The sequence below is a fragment of the Alosa alosa genome, chromosome 7 (genome assembly GCF_017589495.1).
Source record: "Alosa alosa isolate M-15738 ecotype Scorff River chromosome 7, AALO_Geno_1.1, whole genome shotgun sequence".
Classification (NCBI taxonomy): domain Eukaryota; kingdom Metazoa; phylum Chordata; class Actinopteri; order Clupeiformes; family Clupeidae; genus Alosa; species Alosa alosa.
The window spans coordinates 14,672,800-14,693,392 of NC_063195.1; the positions used below are offsets into that span (position 1 = coordinate 14,672,800).

Genomic DNA, 20,593 nt, shown 5'->3' on the forward strand with positions numbered 1-20,593 from the left:
GCGGTGCTATTGACTGGACGGATCAACTACCGATTTGAATTGAACATAGCCTCATGCAGACGCAGACACACACACACACAGAGAGAACCACTTTGCGCTTACGCAAATAGGCTACGCAACCATGGCAAACTTTTACATCTGGAGAGAGCTCCTTGGTAACTATCCTGCTAGCTCAGGTCACGTCTGCCAGTAATGCTCATTAAAATCATTAGTGAACATTGCAAAACACTTGATCCCAGAAAGATTGTCTTCGACTTGTTAGTTTTTTGAACATTTATTTTATCTAATGACATAGAAGACATAATGAATTTCATCTACATATCCTTACGCTCAATGCGCAACTATTATTCACTAGCCTAAAACCGTAAGGATGGAGGCTAATTACTCTCACGTATATTTCTTAAAGTGACAGGCACTCAATTACACCTACACATCACCAATGTGCACTCAATTATACCTACACACCACATTAAAGATATGCCTAAGTGTAATAGTTTAAAAATCAATATGAAGCATTCAAATTACTAAATATGTTTAGCTACTAGTAATTACTAGTAAAATACTATACATTATTAACTAAATACACTCTATATGAATTTAAAAAGATATGAAATAGAAACATATTACATAAGCCATCATTTTCAGTGTGTGTTTGTGTGTGTGGAGAGAGTCAAGCAGAATCTAGGATGGCCACTGTTGTGAATGATCCCACTACAGTATATTCAATATTACTGATGACGTCAAGGTGGTGGGGGCCCCCAAATCAAATAAATCTTTAAGAAAGTATCGACAAAGTATCGAAATCGCAATTCTTGACTTGGTATCAGAATTGAACCCCCCCCTCCCTCCCAATTGTGTAAATCCCCCCTATATGAATAACCTAAGGGGGGGACTCCCCCCTATTTTGAAAAATGAATTTTAAGCCCTGATATGTATGTAGAATGATAAAAACAAGCATCAGCGCATGGACAACTCTGAAGAAAACACTCAAGAAGGGATGATATTGGAAAAAAAGTCCTATCATCTGTCTATATGAGTAAATATCCCATCTGAAGCATTTTGAATCCTAATGATCGGTAGGACACAGTCTGCACTGCAAGAAAATGCAGGAATTTTATGTATACAGTATATGGGATATGATATGTAAGGGATAATGTATAGAACGGCGGTCATTATCAGGAAATAGGTCCCGACAGGGCGAACCGGACCCCGACGCACAGCGGAGGGGTCTTGTTCCGCCCTGAAGGGACCTATTTCCCGATAATGACCGCCGTTCTATACATTATCCTGCTTATTACACGGCTACTTGCCAAAACGAAACCATAAACTCCCCACGATGTGACTCTTTAGCCTACATATCCTAGGCTATAGCCTATTTTGTTACCGCTTCATGGTGGCTTTTGCTGAGAAACAAATAGTTTGTAACAGCACACGCTGAACTTGAATCAAACATTCTTTAGAGCACAGCTGATCAACCGTCTGCTTTCACTTTTGAATGAAGTTCCAGCCCATGCATAGTGATATGAAAGACGTGAATTAGAAGCACAAAACCCATTTTCCTTGACAGCAGTCTGATATACTTCGCAACGATCTGTTATCGAGAAATAGCAGACCACCGAACGTTGGGAAGGCCCATTCAAGTGCAGCATTATGAAGAGCCGTGTAATAAGCATAATTAAGGTTTTTGTTGCAAATATACCAATTTCTAAAAATATTCTTGTGTAACTTGTTTTGCAATGAATAACCATGTCAAATTTAAATGATTGCTCTCCTCTCATTGAAAGCTTCTGATGTTGTTAGACAACTGTAACTGAGAGAGAGTGTGTGTGTGTGTCTGTGTATGAGTGCATGTGTGTGTGTGTGTGTTGACTGTGTGTGTCTGTGTATGAGTACATGTGTGTGTGTGTGTGTTGACTGTGTGTGTCTGTGTATGAGTACATGTGTGTGTGTGTGTGTGTGCGAGTATGAAAGAGAGAGAGAGAGAGAGAGAGAGAGAGAGAGTGAGTGTGTGTGTGTGTGAGAGAGAGAAAGTGTGTGAGTGTGTGTGTGAATGCTAGTCGGTCTTGCCCCATGAGACCATGCCGTCTCCCACAGGTCTGAGTGACAGTGTGGTGAGCGTGATGGCATGTGTGTTGAACGCGGTGTCTCCACTGGCCTGCTGGCTCAGGTTGACGGACCCTGAGGTGCCACTGCAGGAGCCCTTCTGCTCACCGGCTGGACCAAACCTCTTCCACCATGTCCTGTACTGGTTACGCACCTGCACACACACACACACACACACACACACACATTTTAACTTTTTCACCGTCTATCACCTTCCACTTAGACTGAGCACAGACTCACAGGGAGATTGATTATGCGTGTCTGAAGCATCATTATCCTCTATTATAGCAAAAAATAAATAGTGGGACACTCATAAAGGCCTAATTGCAAAAATGATTGTTTGCTACTAAGCCCCTATTGCTTCTAAACCCCTCTACTTGTAACCCCTGTCACTACTAAACCCCTCTACTTGTAACCCCTGTCACTGCTAAACCCCTCTACTTGTAACCCCTACGCTTTTGAGACATTTGCACCTGTTGCATAACATTTATATTATAAGGGCTATTGTCCCCAGAGCAACTTGGAGTTAAGTGCCTTGTTCTTAACCCATAATAATCATAAACATGTGTCATTCCCTGTGAGTTGCCATGTCAAGTTTTCTGCATATTTCTTTATGTCCCCATACTGTACCTCTGTATTGAGGAGGCAGTGGATCACGAAAATGGCGGTTCCTTGCTGTGAGGTGAGGAACAGGAAGAGAACTTCTAGAACATGACTGCGGGACGCTAACAGGCCTAGTATCCAGGGGCAACCGAGGATGACGAACTGCATCATGATTTTAAACAGCAGGACTCTGCGGGAGAAAGGAAGATGTGCGAATGAGAGGTGAACAATTATTGTGTGTGTGTGTGTGTGTGTGTGTGTGTGTGTGTGTGTTTGTGTGTGTGTGTGTGTGTGTGTGTGTGTGTATGTTTGTGTCCGTCTGTTTGGATATATGCTATACATCTACTGGTGGGCTATATCTTGTATGTGTGTGTGATTGTGTACATGTGTTTTCATAGGTGACACCTTGCATAATGTTACCTGTTGTATTTGACCGTTGACGCATCACTGCGTGCCTCCTTCAGGGTGGAGTAGATAGTGATGAAGATGATGAGGAAGAGTATGATGTTGCCCTAGAATTACATTAGGAGAGATAGAGAGAGAGAGAGAAAGAGAGAGAGAGAGAGAGAGAATAGCGTTTCAGAATTGTTCAACTTCACCTACCTGTAGGATAGCTTTCTAATATACTAATTGTTTTGTTTTGTACTGGTTATTATTCTAAATTTGATACCCACAACAATTGTGAAACACACGGGACCAAGAAAACTCCAGTTGAACCCATTCTCTGTTTTGAGCCAGCAACTATGTGAAAAACACAGCCATTGACACACAATAAAATTACAAATAATAAACAATATCATTTTCTTATCGTAAAAATAGAAAAAAGATTAAAAATATGTGACCCTGCAAGGCGAAACCAGTCGTTTTGGTAAAATTTACAAAATTAAGTTAATGTGTTCACATAAACGGCCATTGACTAAGCTTTGCAACGATATGTATATCGAGGGTATTGCAAAAAGTATCGCTAAGATAACCGCATCCAAAGTTGGCATGATACGCCAGAGGGGAGAAAATCACCTTTTTAAGTAAATTGTCACGTGCGATAGTGTGAGGACACAGCTACTATTGACTTTGACTTAGCGGATGACTGATTATGTCCAGTTTTATCAACCGAGTGAGTGTCTTTTTCTGCCGACTGCCCCCTAGTTAATACCAGGGACGGTCATAAGTTTATACTATAGAATATAATTAATGCATTTCGGGGGAAGTAAGGCGAGAAGAAGCTCTATGTACACAGATTGTGTAGGCTATAGGCCCACTTTTAAGTTTTAAAGTGTGCTACTGCTCAGTCAATGGAAAACTTCTCCTGGTCCGTAAAATGACGCCAGTATATTTCTAAAAGTTTGTGCTTTTGACCGTTCGTGCCCTGAAAGGCAAGTCTTTCACATTCATATTCGGTTACATCTGCCAAGAACGATAGAGAGCTTACACATTGAGTAACGAGTAGCCTAATCAGTAGGCAACATTTTAGCTCTACCGTAAAACCTTATAGCGGCGTGGACAAATGGAATGACTGCTAATGCTTTAATCTTCACTTAAATATAGTCAGGGTTTAACAGTCAAAACGTATGTTTATCCATGAAATTTGTTCACAATATGAAAGTGTAGACTGTATACTGTCGAATTATGCAAAAACGTGAAATTCGACATTTTAACCGGTACGTTTGTTTATCGTGGATTTTCTGTGCGCAAGACGACTGGTTTCGCCTTGCAGGGTCACATATAAATCAATATAGCATTTGAAAGAAAATAGTATTTGCACAAAGTTAGTACATGGTTCTACCAATGCAGAAAGGTTAATGAGCTTATTACCAAACCGTTTGTTAAAAAATAATACGTTAAAGTTCCTACTCACTCCTCACTGCCATATCCATCAGGTCTTACTCCAGCAGACACTACCAGTATGACCAATGGGATCCCATAGCCAATCAGGATGCTGCGCTTCCAATGTAGACCCGCCCGCTCGTTAGGTTTGACCTGCCTAAGCTTCCGTACAGACAGGAAGAGCAGCGTGGCCTCTATGGACATCCACACAAAACAGCACAGGAAGAGGAAATGCAGGACTCCCGCCACCAGCTTACACAACACCTAGAGATAAACAGATAGATAGATAGATAGATAGATAGAGAGAGAGAGACACACAGAGAGAGAGAGAGAGAGAGATATGATGTAAAGGTGAGTCCAACATATATAAACCATATTTTTCAGAACTTTGTCATGTATCTGGTGGTAGGGATGAGGATCATACAACAACAACAGCAACAACAACAACATCAACAACAATAATAATAATAAAGTTTCTAAACAAGATGTTGAGATAAGTCTATGCTTTGATGCCTGTGGCTGTCTCCAGACTCTAAACCCATATTCTGTAGTGACAAATTCAGACACAATACTGTAAGACAGCATCAAGATTGCAATGTCTACATGAGTGAGAGAGGGTGAGATCTTCAGTTTACTGCCTATGAGACAATCCTAATTGAGCACTAAGAAATCTGTAGGGTTGACAGTGACAGCACCTCATGGGGCCAGATGAGGTGGAGGAAGCTCTGGGTGAGCAGGAAGAGGGGATGAGCCAGCAGCAGACACACACAGAGGTTGAGACGAGACACGTTGGACACCCTGGGGTTCCAGCGACAGAGGGCAAAGGTCATCACAGCCAGGGTCAGGAACACCAGGTTGATCAGCACCAAGATGGTGTTCAGCACGTCCACCACAGGGTGTTTCTGGGAAAGAAGCACACGTGTCATCGTTCACTGTGCCAGATATGTAGTAAAATGTATTTATCTGTAATGCATACAGTTACTGAGTTTTGAAATGTAGCTATATTGTTGCCATTTTCTGAGAGAGACTGTTGATCTTGCATTATAAAGTGTTAAAACTGATGGGGAGTGACCTTGGCTGAAAATCGAACCCGGGCTGCCATGTGCACTCTGACATATGGGAATACATATTGCTAAAATGTAATTCTAAAACGGATAGTTTCTTGATTATGATTGACTGAATCCTGTTCAAATGAAATCCTGCCGTTATAAAAGGCAGCATAAACATACACCTTGACCACATTTCGTTCTATATTACTGGGCTACAATAACTTGATACAAAAGTTAAGTAGCTGCGTCTCAACATCTACAGTATATTCATATAGAGGAAATATATTTCTTGACGGAATAATCATTATCTATTAATAAATTGTTACATTTCTCATTGCTGTGCCTTTATTTTATGAAATCTTGTCAGATACAGTATATGTAGTAAACGTTAAAAGCAATAAGCCACTTGAGTCTGTAGGTTATACTGATTTTTGAACAGCTAAGAGGGTTTTACTCCGCTTGTGTGTCATGCCTAACAACGCCCCATAGCTGTTCTAAAATCAGTGTAACCAACGGCCTCTCTGGGATTATTGGTTAAATATATTACCTCCTGTGTGTGATCAACTGTCATGATCAGGGCGAAGGTGGAGAGGTGGTCACAGGAGCAGACTGTGTGTGTGGGGTTGGTCTCACTGACGTGGCAGCCGTCCTCGATCCAGGCACTGACGTTCCAGTACACGCAGGAGAGCTTGTCTTTGGGGCGCGTCCGCTGACAAAAACAACCCCAACATATTTGCAAAAAACAAGGACCATTTTTTTTAACAATGGACAAATGGTAACACTTTATTTGACAGTATTGACATAAGAGTGGACATGACACTGTCATGAACACATGACAATGTCATGACACATGAACCCTGACCCTAATCCTAACCCTAACCTTAACCCTAACTCAAAAAACATAATTCTAAATTTCCTAATCCTAACCCGAACTTGTTATGACAAAAACCGAATGACACTTAATAACAGAAATGTTATGTCATAAACGTTTATGACTTGTTTATGACACTTTCATGACAGTGTCATGTCACTCTTATGTCGATACTGTCAAGTAAAGTGTAACCCAATAAATTTCACAATAAGACAAATTATCAAATTAAAGGACGGTGGATGTGTCTACCTTACCAAACATATTCACACACTGTTACAGTAAGGAAACTATTATTGTGAAGATTTAGTCTAGCAGTGTTGTTGTTGTTATGGGAACAGCTGCTTGGCATTGGGATTGTGTGCACATACGTTGTAAATGTGAGTGACACAGACTAGTAAAACTGTAAAATACTATTCTGTGACTCCATTTTTTCCCCCTAACCAAACACTGAAACAGTCACTCTTTTAAGGCTAAAAGTAGCTCCTAAGTGGCGAATTTAGGAGCAACTCCTAAAAATAAGGGCGTGTCACTCCTAACTTTATGACTCCTAATTATTTTCACTAAAAGTAATTCACGAAGCATTTTAGACCTTAAAGTAGCACCTAAGTCTGGGACAGCTTAAAAGAAGTCGAGAGGACTCCTAACTCACTAAGACCTATTCACAAACAGCTTTTTGTAGCGCATGCATTCTCAGACCTGTCACTCATCATCGTAAGGGAGGTGTTTGGAATCCCGCGTTACAATCATCAGCCAATCAAGGTGGTCACTTCAGTCAAGCTCGTGCATGAGTAATGACGTCATCCATAGCAACGAAGACTCACTCTTAGTTTAGGAGTTGTTATTTTTTCTTACTAAAGAATAGGTCTGAAAGGCTTTGTGAATAACTTTTAAGAGAAAACTCCTAGCTAAAATCTTTTAGTGCGATTTAGGAGTACTCCTAGTGGTAAGAAAAAAGGCTTTATAAATACGGCCCCTGATCTCTAATGTCTGATATCAACATCATTTAGCAGCATAACAATGGGAAACAAATGTAATTCAACCCAAGGTGTTAGCAGTGAGTACTGGTTATAATAATATTCATTATATTAGAAAAACTAACCCTGAGATGTATGGTGAGGTTCACTGGACTCAGGAGGGTCTTGTTAAGTATATGGGGCAAGACGACAGAGACCACATTAGACATGGCGGATGTACTGTGGCCTGGCCCTGTGTTGAAGAAGCTGGCATTGAGGACCTCCTGCATGTCCTTGTAGACCATGAAGACCACAGATGCAGCACCTAAAGGCCAGAGTCAAAACAAAGTTAACTGTTTTGATCAGGCATGTTTACGTGAATGGTAGGCTACTGTCTCTCTAAACAATCTTTTGTTACACTTTACTTGACAGTGTTGACATAAGAGTGACATGACACTGTCATGAACGTGTCATAAACAAGTCATAAACATTTATGACATAACGCTTCTGTTATTAAGTGACAATCGTTTTTTGTCATAACAAGTTAGGGATAGGATTAGGGTTAGGGTTGGGGTTGGGGTTAGGATTAGGGTTAGGTTTCATGTGTCATGACAGTGTCATGTGTTCATTACAATGTCATGTCCCTCTTATGTCCATAGTGTCAAGTAAAGTGTTACCCAATCTTTTTAATAAACTGTCTGTACACTTACAGAGTTCTCAATGTTTCGGTTGACATGTAGGGACCCTCATTATGCTACCGTTGAAGTGTGGTGCTATTTTGAGCCTTTATTGGTGGTATAGAAATAGCGATTTATTTTTCCTTTACCCTCGCCCCAAAGACTAGCGTTAATTAGCAGTTTGCAATAAAGCTGGTCACATTCCATTAGCATGAAAACAAATCCCAGAGAATGGTCAAACCTGGTACACATGTGTTATTAACCCCTAGGTTCATTTTGTGCCAGAATTGTCCTTAAGTTCACTAGTATTTAGCAGACACTTTTATTTAAAGGGACACAGACTCAAGAATCGAGCCCGCAGGTTGGCCGATCAGGTGTTGATGTTACCTCCACTGCTCCATCATGTCAGAGGACGAGCAGCTGTATACCGTTTGTCTCAGAGGACCTAGCCTTGTAGTCCTGTCAATAGCAGTGTGGAGATGGTGTGTGGTGTACCGTTGTTGTTCTGGGCGATTCCGAGGAGGTCAATATCCAGAGAGGCGTCGGAGTGTACCAGCGGACGGAGTGTTGTCAGGGTGGTGTTTGTCCCGATGCTCAGGATCCCCACCTCTGTGGGAAACAGAGGAAAAGTCAGCATTGCAATGTCACCGGCTCACAATCGATCGACCCATGTTCGATTTCCGAACCCTTTGAGAGAACATGTCACTTTGAATAAAAGCATGTGCTCAATCCCTGTCAACTATAACTAACTTGAACTATTAAAAGTTTGCCCCACACACAAACACACACCCCACACACCTTCCCGTACCTGTGGTGTTGGTGCTGAGGTTTCTGCGGGACTGAGTGTGAGTGGGCTCCACCAGTCTGGACACCAGCTTCTCAGTGGACTGGAGCACGTCCTCTCCCCTCGAGGCCAGACTCTCTCGGGGAGCCTCCAGCAAACTGTCCAGCAGACTGGACACCTCCTGTCCCAAGGGAGGGAGGAGGCCAATGCAGAGAAAGAATTGCTAGGTCAAACAAAAGCTTTATGATCCATTGTAGAAATTCAAAACTGTGAAGGCTTAAAGTGTAACTCCGACAAAAATTGACCCCAGGGACTTTTTCTGCATTAAAACACATTAAATAAGCCGTGGAGACTTACTGTCCCCCTACCAGCTCCTCCAACCCCAGCACGCATAATAGTTTAACCAAACGTGACAGTACAACAAATCCTGGTAGAGGGACAAAAGTGTTTTTAACAGTCTTCTGTAATAAACTCCGGGTTCGCTAACTACGTTATTGGTGCTTCGTTTTATGTGTAGGGACCCTGAGCAAGCTACTGACGAGGTTTGGTGCTGTTTTGAACAATATTACTGGTTAAAAAAATGCTATTTGGGAAGTGTTTAGCTAACTGCGATATGGGGCTAAAGCGTAGACCGCAGCAAGCTCTGTAGTAGTTGATCAATGAAAAACACTGTCTCCACGGCTTATTTGATGTGTTTTAATGCAGATATGTAGCGGGAAGCTGCGTCAAGGTGGGGACTCTGAAATTGCCAAGACTTCTCAAGAGAAATGAAACTGAATAAACCAATCACATGCAACCAGTTTTAAATTCTGATCTATCTATCTATCTATCTATCTTTTATTAATTAACTTTGGCCTGACTGCCCACTTAGTGCATCTGACTTCGCTCTGACCACAGTGCACTGTTGGCTGCATGCACTATTGCAAAATACAGTACGTTGTCAAACTCGCAACCTATATGTATGTTCTTATGGTATCTTATGCTCTCTTATGCTCACTACCTGGGGCATCATTTGAAGGCGGCCCTTACCTTTAATGGAAGAGTTGCTGTTTCATAAGCCTCCTGCTCCATTTCATTCAGAAATTGCAGTATGCACGCCACGTCATACTCCTACAACAAGGATAACAAAAGTCACTGAAGGTCATTGGGTCCGTGTTCCGACCTAATGTTCTGCACCAGAACTTTGCTACAGAGTGACAGCAAAAAACAATGGACTATATGCCACAGAAGGCTGTTCCAGCCAGAACATTTATCTCAGGTGGAGCATTAGCAATGGCATCTGCTGTTATATTCTGCTCCTTCCATGATCACTCTGACATGAAACATCTTGTTTATGCCCAACAGTGCAACTCTTTATTCAATTTCAAAACACTAATAAATCCTTCAGCATTTTAAACTTGCAAGTTCATAGGGGCAACACCCAACTGGGCCCTGTAAACAGTGTTTTAATTCATGGAATACTGTATGGGGGTTCAGTAAGTTAGCATTTGACAGTGTGAAACTGACCTTATCCTACACTGCAAATATAACATACATGGAAGTCTCTACTTTCATGATAAAGTGACTATCAGACTTTACTCTAAAACTGAGTTTAACATTATTGCAATGGTTATATGAGTGATTTCTGAATGCAAAAGTATACAGAACATAGACCCCAGAGTCATATAGATCTATAAGGCTCTGATAGACCCCTTCAAGAGAGTTCCATAATCAGCATCATAGTTGGCCCCATAAGGCTTCCGTTTTAACATTCCATATGTTATCTTAAAGCAACACCAAAGAGTTTTTTGTACCTTAAAATAATGTTTCCAAAATAGTTTCAGTGGTCATCAACTTGTAACAGGGTGAACGGCACTTCTGTATTCGCTTCGCAGCCCTCTATCGGCTATAACCGCACTATGTAAGTTTGCCAGATCGGGTAGCGGATCTGTAGTTGATGGAATTAGACATAAGAAACTACAAATTTCACTTGCGTTTGATGTCGCAATACATCATACTTTCATAAATCATGCAACATATTCTACCTTGTCTGTGGACATTGTTATTTGCAAAGCCGGTGCTGGATAAACAAATAGCGTGCGTGCAACAGAGGGAAAGTTCTTTGGTGTTGCTTTAATGCAGAGGAAGTAGATTAGGAACCAAATAGAATGTTCAAGTGTTCAAGCACTGTTTTTTGTTGTTGAAAGGGTATATATATATTTATATATATTAAATATGAGAGGATAATAAGTCCACCTTCAACTTTTTAAGAAAAAAAAACTCCAACACCTCAACATTACCTTGCATGTCTCTTTCAAGTCTCTAGCCTTATCTGAAACAGAAGCAACACAAACAACAATAAATATTCTGGAAATATAAATGTGGTAATGAGTCTGATCAATTCAAGAATTTGTCAAGAAAATGTCAAACCTCCTGTAAATGTCAATATTATATAAAAAAAACAACAACACAGTACGTAACAGTACAGATTACACAGTCCTAGTTACATCGCAAAGTTATCAGTAACATTTTACAACCATGCAAGTTTTAATGATGGTTGATGCTGATTAGTTTCACATCACATTAATATAACATGAATACATATTTAAAGCTGATTTATTAAATAGCCTGTTTATAAATGAAATTTAAAACCATAGTAGAGCTCTTACCATTTACCACCAGGTTTATCTCAGTGTACTGATCATAGGACAAATAAATGTCCACAGCACACTGGTACATCCCGCTGTCTTGCAGGCTGAGGTTAGTCATCTGAACTGTGAAGTGACCCATACTGCTGTCGTTGAGGGAGAACCTGCCATGCTTGACCCATGACTGTTGAGTAGAAGTCTTGACCAGATCCTGACAGGCAGGGTTCTGGCCCTTACAAAAGTACTTGGCGTTGCTTGAGTACGATGTGTCGTATTCACACTTGATCTTGACGGTTCCTCCCACAAAACCTTTCACATTGATGCAGCTTACCACAGCTGGTGATGACATGCACGGTCATGTTGTTGTTTTATTTTGTCAGATGGCATGCTTGTCGATTAACCCCCAGCTTTACATAGCTGTTAACTATAAAGTTATAAAATACACTACCCATTATAAGGTAATTACATAATTTATGTTGGAAAGACACTCCACTGAGAGAAATTGTGACAGAGCTGCATTCTCTTTTGTCTATGCATCAATCTTACCTGCAATCAGGCAGAGTGTGAGAATTTGAAGGGCCGTCATTCCTTAGAGTCGTCCTTACTTCTTTTGTGTCTGAGTCTCTTGTTTACTTCTGGTGTCTGGTGTGTGTCTGCTGAGGAAATAATATGGAAAATCGTTGCATGCTCTTGCTTGAAGTGTTTTAATTCATGGAATAAAACAGGGTGTCAGCAGTACCCAGCAAACACGCAACATTCCAGGAACGTTCTCTAAAGGTTCCCTGAAGGTCACAAAATATAAACCTTTAAAAGACGTTCTGGGAACGTCCTCTAAAGGTATTGTAGCGACCAGAAGGGGGAGACATCGTTCTGATTTGAGCTAGTTAGCACAAAGTCTCATGGGACTGTTTATGGTTGAAATAAAAGTCATGTTTTTAGTGTTGTTATGTGCATAATAATAATAATAATAATAATAAGCTTTATTTGTATAGCACCTTTCATACACAGAATGCAGCTCAAAGTGCTTTACATTTGAAGCATGTAACACAATAATAGTCAGTCAATCATTATCAATCACTTTTCTTCATTGCTGGGGCCGTTTATGATCCACTCAGCAACATATCAAAAATATAGAAAATAACATGTCATAAGACTGGCAGCCTTAACCCTTAACCCCCCATAAGCACACCATATGGCAACTGTTGCATGTTAACTTGCCTTCTGTGGTTTCCAGTGTGTGTGACTGATAATAGTATCAAGTTCATGTTAACTTTACTAGTACTTTAACCACCGCGACTGAGGGCTAGATGTACTAACGCTTTTGCGCCCACTTCAGGCGTATTTGTTTCGCAATGTGCGTGTAAAATCATTGCGAGGTATGTACAAACAGGCCGCAATGATGTAAAAGTGCAAACTGCCTGTCGCGGGAGCTGAAAGTAGGCTACTACCAAAATCAACCTTAACTTTCGTTGGCCTTTCGCATGTTTTATTTTCACGTCATTCACGTAAACTTTCCTACTTGCTAGATTTGACCAATCTATGACACAATCATAAACAACATCCCAGTAAAACACACTGTTAAATATTTAGGAATTAGTATAACTAAGAATATAATAGACAGGCAACAATTAAATTTTACGTCTAAGATGATCAAGTCAAAAAGTATCTTTAACTCTTGGTTACAGAGAGACCTAAGTATATTTGGCAGAACTCTATTATCTAAGGCAGATGGTTTGTCACATTTTGTCTATCCTGCCCTCTCTTTATTCATTAATGATAAAATTTAAAAATAAATCAATAAAATTTTTCTTGACTTTATTTGGAAAAATAAACCCCACAAACTAAAGAAAGAGATACTTTCAGACTGCAAAGCCCAGGGTGGTTTAGATGTTTTGGATTTCACAGATACTGTTAACTCTTTTAGAATTGGTTGGATCAAGAGGTGTTTATTTAATTTCAACTCTTTATGGTTTTTCATTCCGAGTCACATATTTAACCAAGTTGGTGGCCTTTCTTTTATTTTAAAATGTAATTATCTCCCATCCAAGATTCCCCTTAAGCTATCTAAATTTCATCAGCAATGCCTTCTAGCCTGGAAACTATGCTATAGCCACAATTTTTCACCTCATAAAACACTTATTTGGAATAATGCTAACATTCTGATTAAAAACAAGTCCATATTTTTCTCTAAATGGTATGATCATGGAATCTACAATGTTATCTCTTTATTTGACAGATCTGGTGCAATTCTGACTTATGAACAATTTATGTCACGTCATAACTTCCCTGTCCCGTTTAGGGAATTTAGCTTGCTTATAAAGGCTATTCCAAAATAATTAATCCAATTGATAAAGAATCATCTATCTTTTGGAGGAGATGATATAATACAACATAAGCTAGTTTTGAATGGGATAGATATAATGGACAGAAAGTTTAGTAATAAACATGTTCGCAAGGTCCTTCAGGTTAAAAATAGAATTACACCAAGGGGCAAGTTCTATTGGCAATCTGTTGTTCAGGACATCAACTGGCATAAAGCTTGGCTGTTACCTTATAAATATTGTATCACTAATAAAATTAAGTAAGTTCACTTCAGAATTCTTCATAAGGTATATCCAGTGAAAGCATAGCTAAATATGCAGATGTCAGTGCTATTTGTTCTTTTTGTGGTATTGAGGATGAAACACTGCAACACCTTTTTTTTTATTGTAAGGAAACCACATTGTTTATCAACAACTTATCCAGGCATCTTTTTGACTCCTACTCTCTAACTATTAAAGATGTTTTGTTTTATTATGAAAACCCTGATAACAGCTCACTTGAATATGTTGTATCACTTCCTTATTTTGCACTCTAAATTTGTTCTCCATAAACAAAAATGGCAGAAGGCACGACGTTCCTTTTGTGCCTTTACGGCAGAAGTAAACCTGCTCATCAGTTCACTCAGAGTGGTTAAAGACAACAAAAAAAATGACAGACTCCTATGTGTCCTTCACACAGTGTGGAAAGACTGATCTCTTCCTCTCATTGTAATCATAACATATGATTTGTATTATGTCTTGTATTTATTTTTTCTTATAATATTATTTTATTTATTTTTATTTGTTTATTTATTTTTGTTGATGTTTTCCTTTATGTCTGTGTTCTACTGTCTCTAGTCTCAATTTTTGTATATACTGTTATTGCATTAATAAAAGAAAAAAAAAAAAAAAAAATAGATTTGACCAATCTTCCATATATACGAGCACAAGTAGTTTGAGTAGAACTACTGATCTTCATTATCTCCCTGCTTGTTTACATCTTATCATGTATGGTATTATTTCATGATCGCTGAACATTTGATTCTTTTTAATGTTGTCATCAGTTAACTTCATTCGACTGCGCTTGTATGTAGGCGCTGCCATTCAGTTGTGGACATTCGTAAATTGCGTTTATGGGCGGCAGGGGCGTCACTAGACCTATTCACTGGGGCACGTGCCTTAGTAAGGGACTGTTCGTTATTTATAAACGAGGCCACCGGAGGGATTTTGAGTGCTTCAATCAAAAGTTGCATGACCCTCCCCTGCCTGCAAGAAAAGAACATTTTCGACGACCCTCCGGCTGTATTTTCAAAAAAGACATGACCCTCCCCGGTCAATTGTCGAAACCTTCCGCCCGCGCTGCGTCATTAACATCGACTTAGGCTACCGTTCTAAAATCAACCTCTGCTTTCTGATCTCACACATCACACTTCACCAAGATGGTGGCCATTTCAGTAGATTTATTCACTGGAAACACAATAAGCATGGAAACTAAATGCACACTTCCTGCAACTGCATAGCCTACTTGAAATAAGTTACTCCTCTAGTAAGTATTCACTTGAAATAAAACAATAAAACATTGAGACCATTCAACAAAGTACACTGGGTAATAACAAATTCAACACATGAACTTGTTGCTATCGTCTCTAGGCTTTCTCAGTCATTGTAAAGCTGCCGAAGCTGAACATTATCCAAAACTCAATTTCTCAGACGGGCGTCAATTTGGGAGCTTGCTACACTCCTTCCTTCTCAAATGATTTGAAAAGTCTGTTTGCACAATTTCACAAATAACTAGAATGTAATGCCAAAGGAATTACAATAGTGGATGGAAAGCTGCTAAAGTTGGTGGGGAAATTCCTGAAAAAAAAACATTAAATCACTTAATCTTTGAGTTCATACAAACCCTCGTACCAAAAGACCTTGTGTGTCAAGGCGTTCTTGAGATATAACACTCAAGGTGTTTTTCACCTTGACATTTGACCTCCAACATCAATTCACTTCATCTTTGAATCCATACAAATACTCATACCAAATTTCAGGCATGTATGTCAAGGCATTCTTGAGATATCGCACTCAGAGTGTTCATTGACTTGACCATTGACCTTTGACCTCCAACATCAACTCACTTCATCTTTGAGTCATACAAACACTTGTACCAAATTTGAAGCACATGCGTCAAACCGTTCTGGAGATATAATGCACAAAGCATGAGATATGGCTGTGACTTTTATTTTGACACACGGGAAACACTTAAACAGGATGTGTAGTTTTAGGGAGCACCAGATTGTATGCATTAGAAGCTGAGACAGTTGATTTCACAGGTGACACCTGTGTCAGTGTTCTAATTAGCCCGGGAACTACTCTGGGAGCTTAACAAGCGCAGCTGCCTTTAGGCCATTATGACATCACAGCCTTTGAAGTTTTGAAGTTTAATTCAGTGGAAATGCATGGATTCCAGTTGCTGCTACTGGAAGAAACTGGAATCCATGCATTTCCACTGAATTATTTTTGGAATCTGATCCCTTATCATACCTGTTCATTCTTACTCGTTGCTCGACTTATCGTGACTAAATTCAAGATGGCTGCAAACGCTAAACTTCGTGAAGATACTGCAGGGCTCTCAAGTTTTGAAGTTTGCAAGGAGTGAGGCATTGGCACAGTGCCACGCCCCCTCCCCCCTGATCGAAGTACATGAAAGTCCTACGTCTGCTTGAACTACTTGAACTCTGCCACGCCACCTCCCCCCGATCAACAGACCCATGTCCCATCGACCCAGCTTCATGAGAGAGCACAAATTCCATTATTTCAAACACACTGTTTTATTTATTCTAGAACCCTATTGTAAATAATAATAAATAATAATAACATAAATTATAATAATAATTTCACACAAATTGAACAGCAGTGGCTCATTCTGCTCTAAACAAACAGAAAACAACCAAATGAGAAAAAGCACATTTAGCCCCAAAATGGTCTGTTGAACAGTGGTGGTTCTGTCCGTGTGTGTGTGTGTGTGTGTGTTTATGAGTGATGTTGTGTGTTGTAAGTGTTTCTGCAGATTTTGATGCCTTGATGACTGATACTGGGGGCTCCCATTTAAAGCACTGTGGTTCAATGTCAGCCATTTTCACAGTCATGAGGCCATCCTTAAAAATATTCTTGTTTGCAGTAATAGCCAAAAAAAAAAAAAAATGGGTCGGTAGGTAGGTCAATATTTTTTTTTTCAAGATTCAAAGTAAAAAAAAAAGTAAAATTTTAGTCATGGTGATTACGTAGGTATGAATTTAAACAAATGTGCATATTGTGACGTAACTGACTGGGTCCTCAACCCGTGCCTTCAGGCACATCACTGCAAACCTCAATCTGATGCAGGTTATGTAGACCAGCCTTTCTCAAACTTCTTTGACCTGAGGCCCAGTCATGGCAGACTTTGGGGTCATAGGGCTCATCTACACGTACCCAACCCCACTCCCTCCAAATCAAATTGTCATTATCATTATCACAATCATTAGTATGCCTATGACTAAGATATAATTAGTTTCATTGCTTTTGCATGGTTGCATGATGCTTGCATAAGAAAATAAATACTTCTCAAAACAGCAACAATTATATGGGTGCTATTGTTTTGGGATGTTTCCCTCATGCAAGCATCATACATTGGTAGGAAATGGAGAAAATAAATACATGTTTTTTAATGAAGTTTAATTTGAATGCCTGAATGTAAGGATTCAGGAAACACAATACCAGCTTTTTTGGATCTTTAACAGATAGAAAGAAGGCTACAATAGCTTTTAGCTACGTTATATTCAAATTTGACTATACAATACTCAGTGCTATACAGTGTATTATACAGTCTCTGCTCTGTTTCTATGGAAGTTCCAAAGATCAACGTTGTTCTATTAAGTGTCGTTAAACAATTAAATAGCATTCAACAGGTTGAAGCGAGCTTTGATACCAACGCATCGATTAGTTTCAGTTTCTCTGGCGCAGAGCCTTTGCATTGAATGAACGCTCATACCACCACTTTATTGTATGGCTCCATGTTTAATGACATCGATAGCAGAAATGTTTATTTTCTTTTTTTGTCGGTCCGCGGTATCTTGATCTGCGCAGCAAATTATCAGACGAAGCACCGGGGCTAATTTCACTCCACGACTCCAGCTGACCAGCAGTCTCCCGCTATGGACCCACATCAAAACAAAACTATTACCTGATTGAGAAATCCTATTTTCTGATTGGCCGATAGGTTAGTAACTGAACAGCAGCTCTCTGAGCTGAATGAGCGCACAGACAGCAACGTTTGTAAATGTTTGTGTGACACGTTTGTAAAATATAGCTCTTAGAAATTTCTGTGCGGGCAAGTTAATAATTTCTCGGAGTGAGAAATGCCATGTGTGGCGTGTGAGTGTGTGAAGCCATTGAAATGCGTGTGTCTCACGCTCAATGCGTGAGACTTGAGAGGTCTGGATACTGTCTGTATAAATCGTCTTGTAGGTAAACTACCAGTGCTTTTTCAAAGTTCTCAATGTCTCGTTTTAAATGTCAGGGCCCTCGGAAGTCTACCAATGAAGTGTGGAGATACATTGAGCCTCGTAAATGGGTGTAAAACAGTGATTTATTTGCATGGCTAACCCGATGCCGAAGCACCACTATTGAAAAAGCTGTTGGTAGCATCGGCTAACCAGCCAGATTTTTGAGTGCAGGGGACAAGCCGAGATGGGCTATGAGACATACGTTCACACTCGGTATCATGTTTCAATACACTTTAGGTCAATATCACACCGGAATTCTCCTTTAAGTTAACGTGGTTGTCGTGAGAGCATGATTCATTGGCGCTTGCAGTGTTCGGCCGTAGGCTATGTCTACGTGCGCACCTGCCAGGCTACGAGTAGACAAAGAATTCCGTCTGTATATTCACTCCAAGTTGGCCTACCATAACTCACCAACTCTACACTGTAGACCATAAACTGGCTATTTATATGACCAATGTATTTGTTCAACTTTATGAAGCAGAATTACGCACTGCTACTTGGAACGTAACACATTTTTGTTGGCAGGAGAGAGAATGACAGCGATTAACAAATTGCACTTGTTGCTGGTTACCAATAAATAGGGCTCACTATATATTTTTTTGCAAACAACAAAAACAGAAAGGATGGAGACAGCAAAGCTAGGAACAAGGTCAATTGGTAGAAATGCTTGTCAAAACTTTAGCTGGATGTGTGGATAAATGAAGCACAAGTATGCTTTATGTCAGGGATATCAAACTCTGGCCCGCATGCTGCTTATTTGTGGCCCACGAGGTCATTATTCAATCTTTATTAGAAGTGGCCCGCCACGTAGTTTATACAGCGCATCCATATATGAGCCCCTGTAGCCCCCCTTCTCTGCAAGTGCCTGTATAGTGTAGAGAGAGTCCTGTAAAAGTAGCCTACAGTATACTGTTTGTGAAGCTGTCCTACTGTAAAACTAAACATAGCCTTCTGATAAACTATTCAGAGATGGACATCAGAAAATTCTTCCTGAACAGAGGCAGAAGGAGAGGAACAGTGAGGAGAGATGAGGAGGACGAGGGATGATATTTGCCCACATTAACGGTAACATTAACATTTATGTTAAGGTGCCAGTGCTGTGATTTGATCAATGGTTTAATGGCAAACTTAAATAAGTTTGCTGCATTTGCAAATGTAGCCTATAACTAGATGTACCACAGAGCGGTACAAAATATGACCGCCGCCCAGTCCAGCACATGTTTTCCACAAAAATAAGTCACGCTGAAAGGCATATATGATTCTAACTGTCTCACTGAATTGCATTATACACACTCAATTCTCACTGGTATCTGCTAGATAACAAGTACCAAAACATGATTAGTTCATAGATTTCACATGTAATATTCATTTTATACAACCCCACCCCCATCTTGCCTGTTCATAATTCTGAGAAATTCTTGAATTGTGTGCATGTGTGCGTGTACATGTTTATGTTTATGTGTGTGTGTGTGCGTGCATGTGCATGTGCTTGTGTGTTTGCCAGTTTATGTGCCTGTGTGTGTGTGCATGTGCATGCATGCGTATATCTGTCTACTGTGTGAGTATGTGTCATACGTAGGATTACTGTGAATGTATGTGTGTTGCATGCATGAGTCTAAATAAATGAAGTACATCTTGTGGTCATGCCTTGTCAGCGTCGCAAGGGTTGAAAATTAAAATTATCTGACTCGCATCTTTTCAAGATCTCGCTACAATATTGTGTTGTGTAACTTTCAGAGAGCGGTCTCAGAATGTCCCCTTACAGCTGATTCTGTGCAACTGAATCCAGGGCTCGAATTATCTTTTTGTCTTTAAGGGGGTCTCTCTATCTCATAAAAAGTTGGCACACCCTGCGCATAGCCTAACAAGGCGATACAATGAAATAGCCTAGGCGCAAATGGCAAATGGATTACTTTTAATTAATTTCAACATATTATTGATTGTAATAGTCCATATCTCATTTCAATTTCACAATACAAAGAAATAGACTAAACGATTTAGTCTTTGCCATTCTCAATTTCACAACGTAACTCATTTAAACCAGACCACTGTCTCAGATAGGCTATCCTCAGTGTCAAACACAATAATGCATGTAGTGTAACTTATACACAGGGGAAAAAGCACTAACTGGCAGAAATGAATAAAGCCAGCCAAACTATGTTCTATAGGCTAATGTGTTGAACCGTAGAAAATTAATAGACGAACAATTTTGGAGTTTGCACTGAGATATTGTCGGGTAGACATTGAATATATTCCGATATCAGAGATTG

The 20,593-nt window shown here is 39.9% G+C and overlaps 1 protein-coding gene across 1 annotated transcript; it reads right to left on the minus strand.

Moving 5' to 3' along the window:
* Nucleotides 1-2,033: 2,033 nt before the first annotated feature.
* Nucleotides 2,034-7,722, minus strand: LOC125297952 (adhesion G protein-coupled receptor E3-like). The gene is made up of 8 exons (XM_048248534.1): nucleotides 7,550-7,722; nucleotides 6,127-6,288; nucleotides 5,226-5,432; nucleotides 4,562-4,794; nucleotides 3,381-3,447; nucleotides 3,127-3,218; nucleotides 2,734-2,896; nucleotides 2,034-2,257 (listed from the first exon to the last, which is right to left on the minus strand). Exons 1-8 carry the CDS (start codon nucleotides 7,706-7,708, stop codon nucleotides 2,054-2,056), a joined length of 1,287 nt encoding a protein of 428 aa, XP_048104491.1. The 5' UTR covers nucleotides 7,709-7,722; the 3' UTR covers nucleotides 2,034-2,053.
* Between the last annotated feature and the right edge of the window lie 12,871 nt (nucleotides 7,723-20,593).